Source organism: Ahaetulla prasina, chromosome 2 (assembly GCF_028640845.1).
Source record: "Ahaetulla prasina isolate Xishuangbanna chromosome 2, ASM2864084v1, whole genome shotgun sequence".
In the NCBI taxonomy this organism is placed as follows: domain Eukaryota; kingdom Metazoa; phylum Chordata; class Lepidosauria; order Squamata; family Colubridae; genus Ahaetulla; species Ahaetulla prasina.
The window spans coordinates 159,626,478-159,649,370 of record NC_080540.1 but is presented as its reverse complement, the minus strand read 5'-3'; the positions used below and the strand labels follow the sequence as shown (position 1 = coordinate 159,649,370).

Genomic DNA, 22,893 nt, shown 5'->3' with positions numbered 1-22,893 from the left:
AAATGAAGACTGAATATAGACTGTGGTTCAGATTTTATATCGGGGACATTGAAATCAATTTTTTATGTACGAAAGAAATAGATTTCTCATTATTGGCGCAGAGGTTTATTCTATACATTTACTAGATTTGTCGAACTTATTCAGTATTGAATTCATCCCAGAAATAAATGTACATGAGATTTTCTTCTTTGGCAAAATCAGAAAGGACCAAAGTGATGTGGAAGGCCTTGAGTTAAGTCAGAAATGTATTTATAGAAGGTTTGCCTGCTCCCAACCCTGCTTTCCGTGTAGCTCAAAAGTCTTCTTCAAGGGAAAGGGTTTTCCAACGTCTTACTATTCCTGCAAATCCCGCTGGTTGAACCGTGATCTGTGTCGGAGTTTCCAGTGGCTTGGCGGCAGGTGGAGCGGCTGTTGCGGTTGGCTGTGACAAAAGAGTTGTCTGAGCTGGTGGCTGGAACACAGTCTGCGTTTGGATGGATGGCCGGGGCTGAGCCGTTGGCTGTGCCTGGAAAGGTTGGGCTGGCTGCAAAGGGGTTTGTACTGCTGTGTTCAGCACTGCAGTGGCTGCGAGAGCAAGAAAGAAAGAGAGGCGTTAAATATTGGGTGGTCGCAAAATGTACTTTTTGAAGGGGAGAGACAGTCTCCAGGTTTGTCACGTAAGTTCTAGGTTTGGTCCACGGGAAAGCAACGGGAAGAATTACTACTCAGCATGTATGGGATCTAATGAGCCAAGAACAAAATCTTGAAGATAAAAGGGGGGGAAAGGATACAGGTAGTCCTCAACGTACGACCATAATTGAGCCCAGAATTTCTGTTGCTAAGTGAAACATTTGCTAAGTTGTTAAAGTTGTTAAAGTGAATCGCTGCAGTAAATAAATTAGCCACCCGGTTGTTAAGGGAAACTGGTTTCCCCATTGATTTTGCTTGTCAGAAGGTCACAAGAGGTGACCCGCTGGACACTGCAACCGTCATAAATATAAGTCAGTTGCCAGGCAGCTGGATTTTGATCACATGACTATAGGGAGGCTGCGATGGTCGTAAGCATGAACAACAGCCATAAATCACTTTTTTCAGTGAGGTTATTTTGAACGGTCACTAAATGAACTGTTGTAAGTCGAGGACTACCAATATTTCATATTCAGAGGAACTATTGTACCAGCTGGAGTTAAAAGATACACCACACACAAAGCAATTATAATGAAACAGACAGAGAAGGTTTTGAGTTCTGGTGAATTTTCTCTACTCGTGCTAGAAATTCTCTCTCTAATGCAAGATGAAATTAGGGGCCATCTAAACAAGTAGCCAACAGCTTGGTGGGCTGGGCTCCATCATTGCTGGAACAGCTGTTGCAATTCAGAGTAACCACAGCTACCCAGATAGTTTGCATCACTGGCTCCTTGCGTGAATTAACAGCTAGCAAGAAGTAGCGCCTGGGGAATTAATCCTAGCTCTACATTTTTAATTAAGCATTGCTGTCCTAACAGTCTTCAGAAAATGCAAGCTATTTGCAGAGATTACTGACAGGAACCATGGTTTTCTTTATAAATAACAGGCCCCTGAAACCAAACCAGACCATATTTTCTGCTGTCACGCGGACTAGGGATTTAGTGACATTATTTAGCCCAGAAACTGCTGGTCTGCAAGGGAACATCCTGGGCGCTGGGGGTTTTGATGCATGCATGAAACTTAGAAAGATGGTAGACCGGGGTGAAATACTCCCGGTTCGGATTGGCTCGCCCGATCCGGTAGCAATAGCGGCGGGTGGTTTGGAGAATCAGTAGCAAAAATACCCGCCCCCCCCGCCCCCCATGCCTAGCTGAGCTGCGCGATCATCAGAGGTTTTTTTTTTACTTTTAAAAGCATTTTTTCTTCGGCTGAAAAAATGCTTTTAAAAGTAAAAAAAAGTCTCTGATGATTGCACGGCTCAGCTGGGATCGTCAGAGCCTTTTAAAAGCACTTTTTCTACAACCTCTTTGGCCGAAGAGGTTGTAGAAAAAATGCTTTTAAAAGGCTCCTGTGGCGATCCCAGCTGAGTTGCCTGATCGTTGTTGAACAGGTTGTAGAAAAAATGCTTTTAAAAGTAAAAAAAATAAAATAATTGGCCACACCCACCCAGTCACATTACCCCCCACCCCACCAAGCCATGCCCACAGAACCGGTAGTAACAAATTTTACATTTCACCACTGTGTTAGACTTAGAAAGATTCATTTCAGAGAAGGAAGCAAATCCTTTCCATCAATGGAGCTGGTTCCTGCACTCAAGTTAATGGGGGTGGCAGTCTGATGCATGCCATTTTGGACCAGAACACCTTGGCCTTTGACCTAGAGCAGGGGTCTTCAAACTTGGCTCTTTTAAGACTTGTGGACTTCAACTCCCAGAGTTCCTCAGCCAGCTTTGCTGGTGTTGTGTCTGCGCCCCCCGAGCCGGGGCCCCTGCCAGAAAGTGACTCGGAAAGTGAGGGGGGAAAGGCCATCAGGACTTACCTCTGGAGCACTGGCTTCTCTGGCTCAGCTCCAGGAGCCAGAGGCAGGCCAGGTGGAGGAGATAATGAGGCCTCCATCCCCTGACTCTTTAACCCCTCAGGCCACACCTCCAGACCCGGCTGATGGCAATCAGGCCTGGCTGGACCCTAGGTTTCGTAGGCAGGAGAGGCGGGAACAACAGAAGCAGGGGTGGGGCAGGCCTAGGAAGTGCTGAGTCATGGAGCCACACCCCACAGGATATAAAAGCAGCAAGGGCTGCTATACCACTTCATGGCGAGCAAATCAACTGCTTAGAGGGAGAGAACTTGAGCTGAAGTACTGTTTGTTCCTGGTTTCCTGGCTGACTCATCGGCATCAAGAGAGATAACAGAGACACTTGGCAGACGCTCGCTAGTTTGCTGCCAGAGCTGATAGTTGCGGGCTAATTAAGTCATCGCTCGTGTCTCCCAGACTGCGGAGGGGGACAGATCAGCTGGCTGAGGAACTCTGGGAGTTGAAGTCCACAAGTCTTAAAAGAACCAAGTTTACAGACCCCTGACCTATAGAGCAAAAGAGCTAGCTCTCCCTCCCTTCCTGAAATTCAAAAAAGTTACCAGCCTCCCAACATGCTCCCTCCCAGATTAAGGCTGATTCTGGTTAGGGCCCAAGTGCTGCGGACTCTTGCTCCCTCTGTGTGACCTTCCAAGAAACAGTGGGTTACCTTGCAAATTGGCTATAGGTGATTTGAAAATTCCCCCAGTAGGAGAGGCAGCCGTCAGTCCTGGGAGGGCAGCCACCGTTGCTGCAGGAAATGTCCACACAGCCAGCCCCTGCTGACTTGCCACTTGACCTGCAATACTGATGGGGATAAGAAGAGGTTGAGTAACTGCCCCTGCTGGAACCATTACGCCTGTCACAACTGTTGCTAAGTTTTCCTGAGTCAAGACCTGCAAAAGCAAACGAGATGTAAAAAAGAAAAAAGGGAAAACAAAATCAACGCCACTGCAGACAGCATCAGTGCAGCAGTCACGTCAGACAGCCCACCGGAGGCCCAGCCCAGCCAGGAGATGCCTGACTGAGATGTGCCGGGTGCGGCTTAGCCCCCCACCATGGCCAGCAGCTAGGTGACCCAGCTCTGTAACACTCCAATGGGGGGGCTGGTTCAAAGTCAAACCATGAAAGAACCTGGGACATCTCTCTCTCCTTTTTTTTTGTTTTAATTCCCAGCCCTGCTGTCTGTTCGCCCAACCCCTTTTTTGGGTCGAAATGCAAAGTCCAAAGCATAGCATAGCACGGTAAACCCTAGTTATTTAATTTATTAGTTATCAGGCTAGTTTTTGCCAGGGATATCTCCTTCAGAAAACTGGTGCTACTGTACTGCATCTTGGGGTGCATGGCCATCCCACAAGTCAATGTAGACTAGGGGTGTCAAATTCAAGGCCCAGGGGTCAGATTCAGCCCATGAGGTGCTTAGATCTGGCCCGTGGGGCCACCCTAGAAACAGCGAAGGACTGCCCTCTCCCCGAGCTCCATTTTCACTGGCAGAAGGCCGTTGGGGCTGAAAATGGAGCTAAGGAGCCTGTTTTTGCTGGCAGGGTGCTTGGGCCACCACAGGCACCCCGACACGAGTGACGTCAAGCTGGCCATGCTCACCCTGGCCACGCCCCCTCAGCCCCCCCCCAAGGTCAAACACAACCCTGATGAGGCCCTCAATGAAATTGAGTTTGATACCCCTGGTGTAGACTAAGAGGAAGGCGGAAATAATTTTCTTGCAATGTTCACAAGCTATCTAAAATACATGCTGCAAACAGTGCTGGCTTTGTTTCCCATAATGGTGGGCAGCAGATCTTCCTACTGGGAAATCATTTTCATCATTTCAGCTACAGCTTTCCTTCCTTCCTTCCTTTCTGAACTACAAATCCCAGCAGCCTTGGCCAATGGTAAGAAAAACTAGGTGGTGTTGTTCAGCAATTTCTCGAAGCCCAAATGTTCTAGGATGTATTCCAATCTGCTATTTCAGAGCAAAGCTGATAAACTTATTTGACAATGAAAATACAATTTCTCTTTGCAGGTGCCAACCGCAGTTTAGAGTATTTTGACAAGAAGAGGCACGAGGAAGGAGAAATCTCCGCCTCCTGGCAAGCAATGACAGGTGATTTTAATGTATCGCCTGTGAAGCCGTGTGTATCACCTGAATGGGAAAACATTCATTCGCCAGTGCCTCTGTCCTCATTCTTAATCCCACTATTGTTATCCTACACATTATTTTCTAAATAGGTGAGATTTTTCAGAGTAGGGAAAAAGATTACTTTGTATGAATTCACTGTGCTTGCATCACAATTAAATGAATCAGAATTCAAAGGCATTTTATTTATTCCAAAGCCCTACGAATAGTATCAAAACCTCCAACAGGTAATGAATGACCTTGTTCTCCATGTGACAAGGATAAGATGCAGGACAGTGAAGAAAAAGAAAATCAAAAGATACGGTAGAAAATCAGTTTTATTCTCTCTATGGGTCTCACTATGTTCAACCTTTCAGCCCTTTTCTGGGATAAATTTGTTTTTCTGGAGCAGGGGTCTCCAACCTTCGTCCCTTTAAGACTTGTGGACTTCAACTCCCAGAGTTCCTCAGCCAGCTTTGCTCTGGGAGTTGAAGTCCACAAGTCTTAAAGGGACCAAGATTGGAGACCCCTGTTCTGAAGAACCACAAAATAAGTGAAGAAACTCTACATCCCATTTCAAGAGCTAAAAAAGGCATTACCTCATGTATTTGACACTCTTAAATGTGTTATTTTTGAGAATGAAACTAATAGTCTACAGCACATTTGGATATTTTCCTCTTTTGTGTTTTTTTATATCACTGAACTAAAGCCATTTTCTTATTTCTAAACTGTGAGGCAATTTACACTAATTTTCTAAAACAGCTGTTGCTCTATGAGAGCTTGTATGGAATAAAAGGTATGCAAGCTTTATAGAAGATAAACAAGGCAAGTCTCTCTTCAACTCCTTAGTTTTGTTGGGTGGGGCTCTAATATAAGGGATTAATGATATGTCAAGTTGCATCTGTGTATCTTGCAGCACTCTTAAAAAAAAGCCACCCAAATGCCTGCCAAGAAAACACTGGAAGAGTGCATTTGATTTCTACAAAGCTTTGTCAACTGCATCAGGGGTAAAATCAACTTACCTTCCTTACCGGCTGGGAAGTCCACAGGCCACACACAGACCTGCGCATTCGCAAAACCTTCTGCGCATGCGCAAAGGGTTAAAAAACACATTACTTCCAGGTTAAAACCAGGAAGTAATGACACCCGGGTGGCGGGTGTCACCGGTAGTTTAGCGATCGCTACTGGATCGCTGAACCATCAGCCACAATCGCTACCGGATTGCCGAACCACTGGCCATGATCACTACCGGATTGCGAGATCTGGTCAGAACCAAGAGCATTTCACTCCTGAACTGCATCCTTTTAAAAAATGACAGCAAATTCCAGAGCACCAAAGCTATCTGTAACAGGGCTCTCCAACCTTGGCAACTTTAAGATTTGGGGACTTCAACTCCCAGAATTCCTCAGCCAGCGTGTCTGGCAGAAGTATTCTTGGAGTTGAAGTCTACAAGTCTTAGACTTACCAAGATTGGAGACCCTTGATCTATAACATCAAGAAGTATCTTAAATGTGACAACCTCTAAGTTCCATAACACTGTGGGATTTTAGTAAAGATTCTCCTTCTGCCTAAGTATCCTGCCCATATTCAGCTGCTTCACAGGGCACTGGGAATTCCCAACTCCCCTAGAGAAATTGAATGCACTACAGTATTTCCTTGTCCATTGAACAAGAGTTCAATGTTTATTAAAACTACTATAGTAGGGTAGTTACCTGTGGTGCCGCTTGCACTGTGACAGGAGTTAAAGTTGGTGTTGGTTGGCTTGTCACTTGGCTAAATGGCACAATTCCTGGGATAGGCACAGGTGTTATTTCAGGCAATGCCTTGACTTCACCTTAAAAAAGAGAAAACATGTTACTCTGTTAACCTCTTCAACTACCATCGTGGATATTGTATATCAAACCAAGTTACTTTCATTGAATGAAGAGGACATCCTGAACATGGGTCAACAGACTGCATGCCTGTCAAGTTGGTGGGATATAGACAACAGTCTACTACATCTTCCACTACTTGAAGTCTTCCAAGGCTGCCACAAGGAAGAGGGGACCAATTTATTTACCAAAGCACCTGAGGGCAGGACAAGAAACAATGGATGGAAACCAACCAAGGAGAGAAGCAACCTAGAATTAAGGAGAAAATTCCTAACAGAGAGAACAATTAACCAGAGGAACGGCTTGCCTTCGGAAGGTGTGCGTGCCCCATCACTGGAGGGTTTTAAGAAGAGATTGGATAGCCATTTACCAAAAATAGTATTAGTATTTAATATTAATATAGTGTTAGTGTTAATGTGTTAGTATAGTATAGTATAATATAGTACAGTACAGTACAGTACAGTATAGTATTATAGTACAGGGGTCTCCAACCTTGGTCCCTTTAAGACTTGTGGACTTCAACTCCCAGAGTCCCTCAGCCAGCAAAGCTGCCGAGGAACTCTGGGAGTTGAAGTCCACAAGTCTTAAAGGGACCAAGGTTGGAGTCCCCTGGTATAGTATAAACAGCAAGGGGATGGATGACCTCCAAGGTCCCTCCCAATTCTGTTACTGTCACTGTATTGTCTGCTGGCAAGTAGTATCTGGATTAGAGATCCATAGAATGCTTATGATTTAGCATGATTTAGGCAAAGCTGGCCTTTGGTTGCTGTTATGGCATGCTGGCCAAAATGTTTCAAAATTACCACTGTTAATAAAGAATGCTATTATGACTAAGGCTGATCACTTAGTCTAGCCCACAGGGATCCAACTTGCCGCATCACGTTGCCGTCGCGTGATGTATTGTGACGCTTTTTCCCTTCGGGGAGCTGGGGTGGGCGTGGCCTGCGCGTGAACACATCCAGCCTGTGGGCTGCCAGTTTGACACCCCTGGTCTAGCTTTTCTTTCTCTAATTACATGTATTATGCAACCATTTTGATTTATCTACCCTAATGATGCTGAGGAAGCTACTAAAGTCCTAATTATTTTCCCAGGCGTTAGAGCTGAATTATGGTTGAACCCCCGCTGGATATATATATTTTTTTAAATTGCTGCTTTATGTTTATTTTCAATGTTTATTATTATGTCGCTTTGGGGCTGTTCATGATTCCTTCTTGGGTCTTGTATTTTTAATTTTTTTGAATTGTATGTGGGTCAGAGATGTTGGGAGTTTGGCGGTCTCTAAACTGTATGCATGTGTGTTTGTATGCGTTAATAAATGGATACATAAATTTTGTTGTTTAGCAGGTTTTGAAGGAATATTATGAATGAAAGCTTACTGTGCATTTGTTGATTTAGAGAACGCATATAGCTAAGTGAATAGGCTTGAAATATGATCTATATAAAAATGAAGTTAATAGGGGGTTAATAAGTAAAATAATAGAAATAAAATCTTAAGTATGGTAAGTAAAGAGAAAGAGTTAATAAAGAATTCGACACTGTTTCATGGTATAGCTGTGAACTAGATTTATTTGGATTTTATTTTCTAATCTCATACCTTTAATTTCTTTTTCTTCTTCTTTTTTTCTTTTCACAACCCTGTAATCCTTTTTATCGGGGTGGAGTTGGGGTGACTGAATGGAGCTGAGTGTTTACTGTCCAGATGCCCTTCCTGATGCCTCTGTGGAGTTTGCAGCAGATATTTTCTCTTTGAGCCCTGGTAGAGAAACATCTGTTGCTGCCTAGAATTTAACTCTCAACCTCCTGAGTGTGAGACAGGTGTCTTCATCTCTAGGTCACCACACTACTCTTCCTTTTTCTTCTTGTTTATTACTAGATTTTTTTGGTGCTTTTTATAGCATTGCATACTCCAAAAGGGAACGGTATGATGGGTACACATGTGCAAGAGTATATATAATTAGCAAGCGTGATGTGAAATGATCCTTCAAGAAGGAAATTCTTACTACAAGAACTACTTGAACAAGGGAAAGTGATAGACAGAAAAAGGACTATGTGACCAATAAAAGAGATTATCTTGTTTTCTGTAGATATCACGATTTACTGATCATTTGCAAGCAAGCAACCAAGTTCAGAGAGCACAAAAACCTTCATAGTTCAACTCTAACCTACAGATATTCTCTTCAATTGGAACCATATATGGGCATCAAACATTTCAGAAAGCATGCACAACAGAGGCACTGATGATGTTACCTAATTGGGTAATGAAATGTCAGCAAGCAAGCAACCAACCAGGGTCTCCTAGAGCAGCAGTTCTCAACCTGTGGGTCGTGACCCCATTGGGGGTCGAATGACGATTTGCCAGGGGTCGCCTAAGACCACTGAAAATATGGGAAGTATACTTGCGAGTTGAAGAATTGTGAATTCGGCTTCAGGCGCAATGAATTAAAAAAGAGAGAAATCTTTGCTTTGATATCTCCCTCTCAAGACAGCTGCAATCACTCCCAATCGCTAGCCTAATCTGGCTTCAGGCGCGATAAACTTAACAGGGGAGGAGTCTCCGCTTTAATGCCTCCGTCCTCAAGGCAATTGCAAGCAGTTCAGATTGCTAGCCAATATGGCTTCAGGCGCGATAAATTCAAAAAAACAGTTTGCCGCTTTTTTTCCCTTTCTGCGGCTGCTGAGATCGCTGCCTAAAAAAAAATAATTTTACGGTTGGGGTCGCCACATCGTGGGGAATTGTATTAAAGGGGTCGCAGCACTATAAAGGTTGAGAACCACTGTCCTAGAGTATCAAGGACTCCACAAATAAAATTACATCAACCACTCCTTCCCTACTCTCTATTTCCTATCTTGATTTTCCTCTGGAAAAAGTTTTACGTGTTAAAAAGGAAAGAAACTCCTAATTTTAACACTCAAATTTCTCAGAGTTATTTGTGATCATGATTTTTTTCCCCATTGCAAACTGGATAGGTTCTGAACTAGATGGGTTGCTTAAAATAAACCTGATGATGTTTCTCCTTCAGAGAGTGTTAAATGGTTTTTAAGAACATGCAATATTTACACACAAAAATGGAACACAGAATTTCTTCTTAAGGCCAGCAGCAGATTAAGGAACATAACACTTGTCAGAACCACGGATCCCAACACTACACACAAGCCCTATACCCAGGAAGTTGACATCTCTCCCTCCATCTCATATCCATCTGATTTCAGAAGTAGAAACCGGAATTCAGCCCGGTAACTGAACACTTTGAAGTCAAGAAATCAGATCATGAGGTAAACACACCATTTTCCACCACCATTTTCTAATCCAAGTAACTTCTTGTTGCCAAAAATGTCACTTGATTGGTCCTGCCTCACTCCAACCAGCTGTCTTCTTCATTTGCCCAGCTGTCATTTCCTCAACCTCTCTGCTCTGTTGTTGCCTGGTCCACTGCCTATAAATTATTATTTGAGGTTTGAAATTTGGACCGTCCAATACTGCAGCTACCCAGCTCCATCCATTATTATTTTCTGCACACATAATATGTGCAAAGGCCCAGAAATGGGACACCTGACTACAGGCTTTAGGTACACCATTCTCTATTCATCTTATCTGTATTTTTTTCCTGCTTCTCATGATAAATCTCCGGATTGTTCTTGAGGAAGTTTTTATTTTGTAATCTCCCTGCCTCAGTCATATAATTTAAGGTTGGGGAAGAAGATATCCCGATGTCTCACATTTATAGCCCTTCTGCATTTTCTCATTACTTCTGTCTTACTGCAAAAGAAGAGCTGCAGAATGTTTGCTGATGGCTAGTCCCAGAGCTCTCTATATGGAAGCATCCCTCGGCTATTGGAGAAGAATAAAACGGGGAATTTCAGTAGACGGAAGCAGGACCTAAGGAGACCTCCATGGTTCAGCTTATGTGTTTTTGAGGTCTACAGGTTCTCGCTATTCCAACATATCATTTTAGCAACCAAAGAGAAGGAGGGTGTGGTTTTTTTTCTGAATACAGATACCCATAAATGACCCTTGCTAAATTTTGTGAGAGCCTCACACAGTCTGGGTTCTACGTTTCTTATGAAATTGTCCCATGTGGCTTCTATCTTTACTTTTCTGACTGGGTAACAAGTTGGGGATGGAGAAGACCAAATAAATGGAAACATATGAAGTGCCACTTACCACTTGATTCTCTGCATGCTTTCTCTGGGTTTTGTTGTACCCTTTCCTGTCCTGTTTTACTTGATTCTGGAGGGCAGTTTGCAGAATCCTCTCCTCCAGCTGCTGCATCTGTTGCTTTCAGCGTTTTCCCTTCATTTTTTATTGAGACTGGAGCATCTACTCCCACTTCCAGTACCCTAATTGTCTCATGTCCTGACATCACAATCACCTGAGAAAAGATAGCAAAGCATATGGGGACATCAGGGCTCCAAATCATCAATACAATAGGCAAAGGGAAGCAACAAGGGAGATATGTATTGGATTCTTAAACAGGAAAGCCAGGGGCAGCAATAACCTTGACTATGCAGACCAAAACTCCCCCAGAGAGGTTTTGGGAAACTTTCTGTCTGAAAACCAGCTGCAGATCTTGGTTAACAGTGATGAGCTGTCAAACTGGATGTAAGGTGGATAAATGAGGTGTTATTATTAACACTGCTCCATCTATTATTGTTTTTTTCTGTATTACTTTTTCCTTCCTGGTTTTAATATTTTTTAAAATAATTTTTATATAACAGTTTTAGGTAATGATTGTTTTATGTATCTACTGTATTATTGGACTGTTATACACTGCCCACAGTTACACACCATGAGATGGTGTGTGACATATAAGTTTGAGAAAGAAAGAAAGAAGGAAGGAAGGAAGGAAGGAAGGAAGGAGACACAGAGAGAGAGAGAGAGAGAGAGAGAGAGAGAGAGAGACAGACAGACAGACAGAGACATACCTGTTCATTAACAGTCAGGGAAGCTTCCTGCGAGGGCACAGTTTCAGTCTCCATAATTCAGTGCTACAAAATGGGTGCTACCACTGATGGGTTGCATACTGAAAAGCAACAGAATAGTATATTTGTATGTCAGACTCTCCTTCAGCTCATCTTATTGTCCATGTTTATGAATTTATCCAGCCCTGTCAAAGCATTTTTAAAACCCTTTTATCTGGCTCCTTCATCACCCTCTGATTCTGCTCATCATTTCTGTTAAAGGAAGTTCAAAATGTTTTGCTTTCTTAAGAAGTAAGCATACTTCTGAAAGAATGGACTCTCTATAGTAACAAAATAGAAGAACCCAATGAGGGAAATCCACTTCTGATCCTGGCATCCTGATGTAGTTCTTTGTGTTATCTGCTTGTATGTTAGCCCACTTGGTAGACCAAACCAGAAAATTAACTCCGCGGGAAGACAAAAACTGTACCATATGGAAATAGGCAATAATAACATAAAACTTTGATTGTGCTTCCCTACCCTTGTTTCTTATATGCCAGTAAATCAGGGAAGTGTTTATATGAGCCACTTCTAATATTATATTGCTTATTGCTTTTTGTAAGGTGTTTGATAGCTTTCAGCCAAAGCTAAATATAGGCAATACGAAATAGTTGTGTATTTATTGAAGAATGATATGGAAAGCTCCTGACTTTTCTGCTTATATACTGTATGATACAGAAAATGACTGTTGACCCCGCTCCTTTTCCCAAGTAGCATTTGAGTTCCCATTGGTCCAAGATCTATGAATTGGATATGTCATTCTAAGAAGACATTGAAGAGAAGTATGCCAACTGTTGGTTACTATAAGCCCAACAGCTCACCCTGTAGAGTGCTGCTATACTGTGACTCAGCAATATATTCAAAGAAGGATAGTGGCAATCATGAGAGACTATGAACTATAAAGGCCTATAAAGACAGAAAGAATGATCTGGATATATTCAATTTGGTGAAAGAGATTTAAAATAGCATCAGTGAAATCCCTTAGCGAATGTCACACCCAAAAAAATTGATCAAGGCTGTTTACTTGTCAATCCAGAGTGCAGAACACGAATTAATAGATTTAAATGCCAGAAGGTAAACAATAAAACCAAGGCTTTTGTTCATGTCAGAAAAGTGTTTTTGTGCACAAAGGAGCATGAATGAGGCTCTTGCACATCTAAAGGACATCTCCAGAGAGGTTATGTATTTCCCAACCTGGACAACTTTGAGATGTGTGGACTTCACCTCCCAGAATTCTTAGAAATGGCCATGTTGGCTAGGGAATTCTAGATGAAGTCCACTCTTTACAAAGTTGCCAAGGTTTGCAATGTAAGCCACACTGCAAAAATTCAGGCCAACTCTACCTGACAAAAGATTTTGATGCCAGCTCTTAATTGTCAAGATATGCCTTCTTTCATCCTTCATATTTTCCCTGGCACTGTGACAATTGTAGATTGCCAAATAATTATTTGCATTTCAGCTGCTAACTTTAATTAACCTGGGTAAGCTTGGTTCATGTTTAGAAGGAAGCAGTTAAGGTGAAAGTATTATATGTGTGCATCATGGTTAGAGGTGGACAGAGCCCGTACTCAGTGGTGCGTTTCAAATAATTTAACAACCAGTTCTCTGCCCTAATGACTGGCTGGGTAGGCGATGGCCATGTGACTGGATGGGCATGGCCAACTTAATGTCACTCATCACACCCAGCTCTGCCTCCCAGCCTCTAAGGCCTCAACAAGGTACAATTTCCCTCTCTATTTACTTACTACTACTGAACATCCAAACCAGCTCAAAAAACAACTTGAAAACGGCCCGACAAACGGGCAAGGGCAGGGCCAGCTAGTGGTAGGATTAGCTGGTTCGCCGAACTAGGCAGAATTTTAACAACCAGTTTGCATGAACCGGTCCAACTCGGCTGAATCCCACCTCTGCCCGTACTGTTGAAAAAAGAGGGGAAGAGTTTAAAGAGCTTTTTCTTCTTAGCAAATTTTTATTTTATTAAAAAAAAAAGTTAATATACAAAATTCCAAGAAAATTTATATTTTAAGTTTTAAAAAACAAAGAAAAGATACAACGCATGTAACACATTAGAAAAAGAAGAGAAAAAAACCCCAACATATACACACATATAATTCCCCCTGGTTGAATACTGATTAATACATTGCTATAATATTAGTTCCCACCCTTTGTGAAACAGCCTCCCCCCCCAATTTTTAAAAAACTAATAAATCTATATGTAAACTACTGACCTGTCATCTAAATTAAGGACAAAATAGTTAACAGGGAGAACAATAATAATGAAAAGGACAAGATTAGAGTTTCAAAACTCTCTGTTAAGAAAATGTTACTGTAATCAACTCGTAGAAAATTTACCACCGCATATCCCAAATATCCCAAAAGTGAAAATTAACATAATTCGTCCTGGATCAAATATCCACATTTGCTTTTTGATACTTTTTCTTATCAGTTGTTGTCTAATTAAATATAATACATTCAATCTCTACAACGAAGTCCAGATAAAAGTGGCTTGCAATTAAGAGTAATAAATCCATTCCCCAATCTCTCCTGTCCTCTTAAGAAAAACCAATTTGTCACTTCTCCCTGTCAGGCTTCTGCTATTGTAAATAAACACAGATTTGAAGTTCAGAGAGATGTATGGAATCAACTTAATTCCCTGTCTGTACAGTTTATATCTCTTTGATCTACACTACAGCTTTCAAATCAAATTCCTCCAAAGCTACATGCCTCCGGATATTTTCCATGATCACTATCATGTCATCAAACTCTTAAAAAAAGTTTTCAATTAAAAGCTGCATGTTGCCAAAAGATCTTTTCTCAGATTTCAGCCACTGCTTGTCTGTACTCTGAAACATTGTTGCTCGATGAAGCTCAACCAGAGAATAAGGAGCCTGAAGCAGAAGGAAACAGGAAAGGTATTTTCTGGATATTTCAATCGGAGATTAAAATAAAAATTAAAAAGAAATAAACTCCAAGTATTTTTCAAATTAAAAAGATGCAAAAACCTTGTGGGGAGAGTCCAATGTAAATTCAATGAAAGCATTTCACCATCCACAGGCATGCCCTGTTTCCATACCGAAAACAAAATTTATAAATCAAAGGAAAAAAGAAAGCAGCTAAGGTCCAGCAGGGGGTTAAAATAAATCAGCATTCAGCCAGCTGGTCCACTTTTAAAGATAAAAAGCAAAGTAAAAATTCAAAAAGCCCATGCACGCTTATAAAAACCTGAAATGCCAATAGAAAGATAGATGCTCACGACTTTCTGACTGCTCCCAAAGGAACTTGATGTCAGACCTGGAAGCCATATTTACTTTAAGCTTGCCACAAATTCTACTGTGGGAAAATGGGAGGGGGGATTGTATGGAGTGAAGATGAAATGTAGTCAAAATAACATTCTTTCCAACAAGTCAAGGCTGCTTTGTCCTGCAGCTGTGCTAAGAAGACTGGGGAGGTATCTTCTGTTCAGGAGGGTACCTGATTGGTTTGGGTGATGGACATGTGGGTGATGGGCAAGGACTTTAACTTTCTTTTGGGTGAGGAAAACCTGGAAGCTCTCAGATTCAGGTTTTCCCAGATGTGCAAATATGACATCTCTAATAAAAATTAGCTTTGAAGAAATTTTAGCTTCGAAGCCTCGGAGTTTGATTTTCTTGGGGGTGTTACTTGGAACCCTGACACTTGAATCTTCAAGACCCCCCTTCTCAAATGGGTCCACGGTTGTCTAAAAGTCATCTCAGATCATTCCTAAGTGCTCCCATTCAAATCCAGGGAGCAGCACTATCAGACAGCTAGCTTTGGCAGCAAAATTGGCAGCTTGTCAGCAAGAGAGAAATATCCCCTTACTGTTCAACAACCATCTTGGGGAGGAGAGTTTAAAGAGATTTTTCTTGTGTCTTAACTCAGGAAATAAGACAGGGACACAAAAGTCCTTTGTACCATAGGGCCAAATTTGGGCCTACAAATAGGTTATCAAGAAATGAAATGAAACAGTTTGAAAGCGCTTTGTAGGTCACTTACCGTATTTTTTGGAGTATAAGACGCACCTTTTTCCTCCAACAAAGAGGGTGAAAATCTGGGTGCGTCTTATACTCCGAATGTAGCCCCACGCAGCTTCTAAAAACAGAGGTTTCAGAGGCTGAAAGAAGCTTCAGAAAAGAAGCCCCCATACAGAGCTTCAGAAAAGAAGTTCCCAAACAGATCTTCAGAAAAAAAGCCTCAAACAGAGCTTCAGAAAAAAGTCCCCAAATAAGAGCTTCAGAAAAGAAGCTCCCAAACAGAGCTTCAGAGGCTTTTTTTCTGAAGTTCTGTTTTGGAGGCTTTCAGAGGCAGAAAACAGTTTTTTCTGAAATGGAGTTTCAAAGGCAGAAAAAAAAAAGCAAAAAAAAAAAAAAAAAGGCAAGGCACAGAGCTCACAACCAAGGAACCTGTTGCTAAAATTCACCTCTGGGAACAGCTGATTGGGGGTATTCCAGGAGGCCTATCCACCTGCCAATCAGCTTTTTTTCTTATTTTCCTCCCCAAAAATTAAGGTGCGTCTTATACTCAGAAAAATACGGTAACTCAAACGCTTCGTAATACAGGTGATCCAGAATGGGAGCATCCATAAGAGATGCATATTGACCATCTACTGAAGACCTCTACTGAAAACAAACTTGATCCCTTGTGTAGCCATTGTACAGTTAAATTAATTCAGGTTAAGCATGTTATGTGAATACATCTCGTAAGGACAGTCTCTCCCCCCAACTCTCTCTCTCCCTCTCCGACTTAATGTTGACTCCTGGCAACTGCCTGGACTAGTCCCTGCAGTTTTCTTGGCAAGGTTTTTCAGAAATGGCCTGCCACTGCCTGCTTTTTAGGGCAGAGAGAGAGACTAGTGCAAGGTCACTCAGATGGCTTCATGTCTAAGGCAGAACTATTCTCCGTTTCTAATCTCTGCATCAAACTGGCTATTTTATGGCTGGCTTGCTAACCTTGAATTAGCCTCAGATCATCTCTCACACCTTTAACCTGTTTATTAGCTAAATTACCACTAGGAACCTAGCCAATGCTTTGCTGAAATCAAAATACATTACATCCACAATATTACCATAACACATTATAACTTGATTGAAAACACATTTGGCAGGAATTATTCTAGCCAGAGGTGCATTGTTTTCTATTAATTCTATTACTATAATCTGTTTGGTTAAGTTCCCATACTATACTGGAGTCACTTACTATAAATCCATACTATACTGGATTTATAGTTTTATCTATCTTTCTTTTTCCGTTAGATACTTTACTTCTCTTCTGAGTCCTTTCTTCCCAGTTCTATGGCATCTTATCCATTCCTCAGAACATCTCAGAAATAATAATTGATTTTCTGAGAATACATTAGCAAGTTGTTTTAATCATTGTCTGACTCAGAAGTCTTAAATTCCTGATAAACATCTTATTATTTTTGAACCATAGCCCTGATCTCAAACCAGCCATGGCGCTTATTAATCAATATAATTTTCCTTTTGTCTTAACGTTTACCTTTTCCATTTTATTTTTTAACATTTTCAACATCCTCATTGAGTGGATGACCTATCAATTCAATTCCTTTCTTCAAATACTCAGATACTTTTTAAGGGGTTATGCTTCATGTTCCCCAGTCCTGCCTTGTTTTTAACTTTCTTTCCTTCTGTCTCTGTAGATGTGAACCAATTGTCCATACTCGCCTTTCCGTTTCTTAAGCATGTTCTTTTAACAACTCTGGTGTCCACAAAGCATTTTTGTGTAATTTTTCCTCATACTGCAGTTGCTTATTAGTGACCGTGCTTGGATAAGTTGGTTTTCAGGAAGTCTAATCTATTTTAAGGCTTCTTTGCCTCTGAATATATCTAGCTATTGAACCCTATCTAGCCTTTTTTCCTGATTTAGTCAAGCCAATTTACTGATATTCAAAGTACATATTTAATTACGCTTATTTCTACTATCTAAAAACAAAGTAAGCCAAAGCCACTGCTTAACTTTAGCAATTTTATAATATATGGACTTTAATTCTCAGAATTCCCCAGCTGGCATGCAGGCTGGGAAATTATGGGAGTTGAAGTCCGCATATCTTAAATTTGTCGAGGTTGAATAACATTGATATAAACTGACCTTCAAATCCTTCTGCAGAATTTTAAACTCTTCAAGTTACAGTCTGGAAGACAACTCAATATCTTCTTTCTCATCATCTACCTTTCTTCCAAAGGCTCTCTGTATTGGATTATTTTTATTCGTGTCAGGCTCTGTATCTGTTTACTTGTTTTGGACCGAGAATTCCATTGCAAATGTTTTCATAACATACATACAGCCTTGTGGAAAGGTAACTGTCTTTATAAAAGACTTGATTCATTTTTTATAAGGGGTATATCTATAATGCACTTATCTAGTTTGTCTGGATGGCATTCAACTCCTTGATGCATGGAGTTGAATTTTTTTTTTAATACACCTACACAGGAGGTCACAAATTCCACACTCTGAGCTTCATAGTTCTCAAGAAAATTTGAAACGGTGATGCTAACTTAGGTTTATGAGAGCAGAGCTACCATCCCAAAAGACTTCTAAGACTTCCAGCTTCAGTTTCTCCCATTTTCCAAAACCCCTGAGACTTGTGTTGTGTTAGGTCATTTTTCAGACAGTGATTGATTTGTTGTCATTTCCTGAGTTAATTAAACATCAGATTTTTTTATTTTTTTTTGATCAACTAAGATGCTATTTTCATTGTTTCCCAAACACATCCACTTCCATCTACTTTAAGGGGTGGATTCTACTTATCTTTACTATCGGTTCAAACGGGCCGAGTGCACGCGCTTCTGCGCATGCACAGAAGTTTTCTGATGACATCCGGGTCAGTGGGTGGAGCCTCCCGCTGGTTTTACTACCGGTTGTTGTGAACCGGTCCGAACCAGGGGCAACCCACCACTGATCTACTTATGCTACAAGTGTAGAAAATGTGCCACTGGTCTGCAGTTTGAAATTTTATAACACAGAAACAAAAACATCATATTGTCTTTAAAAACAACAACAACTGGGATATAGCCAAGAGCTTTATGTATAACTTGAATGTATTAAAACTGCAGAGCTCCTCCAGATTCACTTAGGCTAACCTAAACTCCCTTAGGCAAACTATAAAAAATAATAATCACATGCCAGCTCTGTAGCTCATCTCTGCTGTCCCTTTTCCTATGTTCCATTTCTGAAACATCTTGCTCTTATCTGCCTTTGATATCTCTTTGGTGTCATCTTCCTTAAGTGGATTTCAGATGAAGAAAAAGAACGGGAAAAGATTAATGCACAGAGATAATTATCCTGTAAGCTCTGCTTTACAAGAAAGGAGAATTCAAACCATTAATTAATTTAGAACAATGTCCTTATTTTAATTAGATTTACTACACAGATACCGGTAGGCAGACCTACATACTTACTATTACGCTTACATATAATTTTACCAGTTTGGGCCACCTCACCTATGAAAAATTATCATGCATGCAATCATTTATTTACCCTCCAAAGCCAAAGAAACTAAAATTACAAAACAAAAAAGAGTGACAATATTAAATAAATGCCTGATGGTTTCAAAGATATGGAAGCTGCAGCATTGTGGGTGCTGTGCCTGCAAGAGATTTCTAGGGGTTTTCACTGATACACAAGATCAATGAATCAGGATCACCAGTTATGTGGCCGCACAGAAGACTTATTCAAACCGATACACAAGAAGATGACTTTACTCAGAAACTGAATGGAGGACTTGCCCGCTTAGAATATTTGAATAGGAATAGGATTTAGAAGAGCAGGCAAAGCTTGAGAGTGTGTGGAGGTAAATGTGTCATCAGCTTAGAGTCATTGCATTCCCAAAAGTGCTCCAAATCCAACTCTTCCTGCATTCCGTTGACCCTTATCTGTCATCAATTTATTGTTGAACTTTAGTTGACCAGATTCTTGGGTATAGTCTTGAATAAATCTTCTATGCTGCAGCCTAACTGGTGGTCCTGATTCTTTGTACCTGATACAGAACCCTCTGTTAATGCATTTCCACTGTGCTTATAATGGAAAGTCCTGAACTGCGTTCTTTTATTTGCATGCCTAAAACTGGCTTGGCAAATAACTATGGAATTGATCTGTAGTATAAGATAGTACCTCAACTTACAACCCAACAGTTGAGCCCAAAATTTATGTTGCTAAGTGAGAAATTTGTTAGGTGAGTTTTGCCCCATTTCACAATATTTCTTGCCACATTCGTTCAGTGAATCACTGTAGTTGTTAAATTAGTAAACACTGTTGTTAAGGGAATCTGGCAGCTCCCCCATTGAGTTTGCTTGTCAGACAGTCGCAAAAGAGGATCACATGACTGCAGGACACTGTAACCGTCATAAATGTGACTCAGCTGTCAAGCATCTGAATGTAAATCACGTGACCATGGGGATGCTGCAATGGTCGTTGAGTGTGAAAAATTTATTTATTTATTTATTTATTTATTTATTTCGATTTTTATACCGCCCTTCTCCCAGAGGACTCAGGGCGGTGTACAGCCAAGTAAAAATTCAATATATAAACATTAAAAAGAAGTTAAAAAGAAATATTATAATGTGGCCGAAATTTTAAAACCATTTAAAATCTTAAAACATAAATACCCCAATAAAATTTCAATCCAGTCCCGCTTGAATAAATAGGTGCGTTTTCAGCTCACGCCGAAAGGTCCGAAGATCAGGCAATTGACGTAAACCGGGGGGGAAGTTCATTCCAGAGCATAGGAGCTCCAACAGAGAAGGCCCTTCCCCTGGGGGCCGCCAGCCAACATTGCTTGGCGGATGGCACCCTGAGAAGGCCCTCTCTGTGTGAGCGTACGGGTCGGTGGGAGGCACAAGGTAACAGCAGGCGGTCCCGTAAGTACCCGGGTCCTAAGCCATGGAGCGCTTTAAAGGTGGTAACCAAAATCTTGAAGCGCACCCGAAAGACCACAGGAAGCCAGTGCAAGCTGCGCAGGATTGGTGTTACATGGGAGCAACGAGTTGCCCCCACTAATGGTCAGAAGTCACTAATTCCAGTGGCGTTTTAACTTCAAACGGTCATTAAATGAACAGTTGTTAAGTCGAGGACTACCTGTCTATCAAGGTATATGAAGTCTTGAAGATAGACCTACATTATTCAGGTAGTTCTCAACTTACAACAGTTCATTTAGTGACCGTTCGAAGTTAAAACGATACTAAAAATAGTGACTTCTGACCACTTTTCATACTTATGACCATCGCAGCATCCCTGTGGACACGTGACTTACATTCAGATGTTTGACAACGGACTCATATTTATGCAGCTTGCAGTGTCTTGGAGTCATGTGATCCCCTTTTGTGACCTTCTGACAAGCAAAGTCAATGGGGAAGCCAGATTCACTTAACAACCCTGTTACTAATTTAACAACTGCAGTGATTCACTTAACAAATGTGGCAAGAAAAGTTGTAAAATGGGGCCAAACTCACTTAAAAAGTTTCTCACTTAGTAACATAAATTTTGAGCTGAATTGAGGTTATAAGTTGAGGACTACCTGTAAATATAATGACAATTTGATGTTACTACGTAGCACCACCAAAAAAAACCTAAGCAATGTCAGACAAGATTAGCTTCAATGGGCGATCAGGAAAGCTGAGGGCTATCGCTAGACTGGCAAAGCAGAAAAATAAGTATGCTGGAAGAAGACAACTCTATTTCTATATTGCTGCCCTAGAAAACTACAAGAATTATGCAACTGGTCACTTATGACCCGAATTCAAAATTCTGACAGTTGGGCCCCTTCCATGGTCATGTGACCGAACTATGAGTGCTTGGCAAAACATTTACAGACATTTATAATATCCTGTGGTCATATTTTGTGATGGTTTTGTCAAAACTTAGCAGTAACTTCAGATGTTCATCAAAACCACACCCTCAGCAAACTATTCAATGAACAACCAGAGCATTCGCTTAACTAACCTGGGGTTCACTTTAAGACCGCTGCATTCGCTTAACAACTGCTGCACAAATGGGGTCAGTTATGACCGTCACGACATACCATCGTAATGGGCAGGCTCGATTATAGTCATATGTCAATAACTATCTGTGTAAGGATATATTTTTGTAATGAAACATCAGAAGTTGAATCCAAATTGAGGGAATCTTTAAAAATCTGGGGATGACGGATTTCAGTCCATTCTGTTCAGTATGAACAGAAGAAACTGCAACCCACAGTATCTCTTGAATCTAGAAATAATTCACTTTGTTTACTTCGTTTCTTTCTTCTGAAGATAAGAAGTCCATCAAGAGAATGGACTAGAAGCAGGGGTGAAATGCTCCCGGTTCGGACCGGATAGGCTGATCCGGTAGCGATGGTGGTGGGTGGTTCGGAAAACCAGTAGCAAAAATCCCTCCCCCCGGCCCATGCCTACCTGGGCCACAGTCTTTTTTACCTTTAAAAGCATTTTTTCTACAACCTCTTTGTCCGAATAGGTTGTTTAAAAAATGCTTTTAAAAGGCTCTGACGATCACAGTTGAGCCACACGATCATCAGAGCCTTTTTTTTACTTTTAAAAGCAATTTACTTTTAATGCACATCACAGGTGGTACGCACTGCTCATGCGCGCACAGCGTAGTATGCGTAGTAAACCGGTTCAGATTTCACCACTGACTAGAAGTCCTTTTGATTGAGGAAGATGAGACAGCTTTTAAGGCTTGTCTCATACCATAAAAAGCTTTTAACTTCTCACCAGGTCCTATGCCCTGTACTATTGAACAGCAGCTAAGCAAGATTTGCAACCACCTATGTGGTACTCAGAGCCACTCCAGAATTTGCCTCCAAAAGTGCAATCTTTAATATGATAAGGAGAGGATCATTAAATATACGAGGAAGAGATAATGAAATTGCATGTGCAGTAATTAATTTAAGTAACAAATGAAATGCATCTATTTCCAGCAACTCTAGAGCGAAGTCTAGATATATTTAGCACTGCCTGGTGATCAATTCAATTGCTTCAGTACAGATCAGTCAGAACTATAATTTGGTAAGAGTGCCTTTAATGCTGCAGCTCCAAGTTCCTTCCAGAGCAGAAATGATTGCATTGGAAACATGGATGGGGCAGGGCCCAGGAGGGAATAAAAGCATACATCTGTCTCGTTACAATAAAAGTTCCTCAGAAACTGATGAGCAGGTAGCCTCCCCTAGACGTTGGGAGAATCAACTGAAAGGAAAGCAGTGAAAGGCCTTCAATCATTCTGCCGTTAAAGTCAATAAGCCTTCAGATATGTCCTCATTCCCTCTCCACAGAGGGAAAAAATTGCTGGAAGGTGTGAAGGCCTCAAGGAAGTTACAGTATATGTGTGCATAAGTGCATGTGTAGTTTCCACATGAAAGTTTCAGGTGGCAGTGGTAGGGTTTGAAGACCACCTATCCCTGCCTTACA

At 41.2% G+C, this 22,893-nt stretch overlaps 1 protein-coding gene across 6 annotated transcripts in view; it reads right to left on the bottom strand.

Moving 5' to 3' along the window:
• The window catches only part of POU6F1 (POU class 6 homeobox 1), a 62,589-nt gene that overhangs the window by 9,544 nt on the left and 30,152 nt on the right, over window positions 1–22,893 (bottom strand). For all 6 annotated transcript variants that reach the window (XM_058166979.1, XM_058166981.1, XM_058166982.1 and 3 more), the window contains 5 exons: window positions 11,423–11,520; window positions 10,662–10,869; window positions 6,340–6,461; window positions 3,185–3,410; window positions 335–564 (listed from right to left, as the gene is read on the bottom strand). In XM_058166979.1, coding sequence (XP_058022962.1) covers window positions 335–564; window positions 3,185–3,410; window positions 6,340–6,461; window positions 10,662–10,869; window positions 11,423–11,476 — 840 coding nt within the window. In that variant the 5' untranslated portion in view covers window positions 11,477–11,520. The remainder of the gene's footprint in view (window positions 1–334; window positions 565–3,184; window positions 3,411–6,339; window positions 6,462–10,661; window positions 10,870–11,422; window positions 11,521–22,893) is intronic.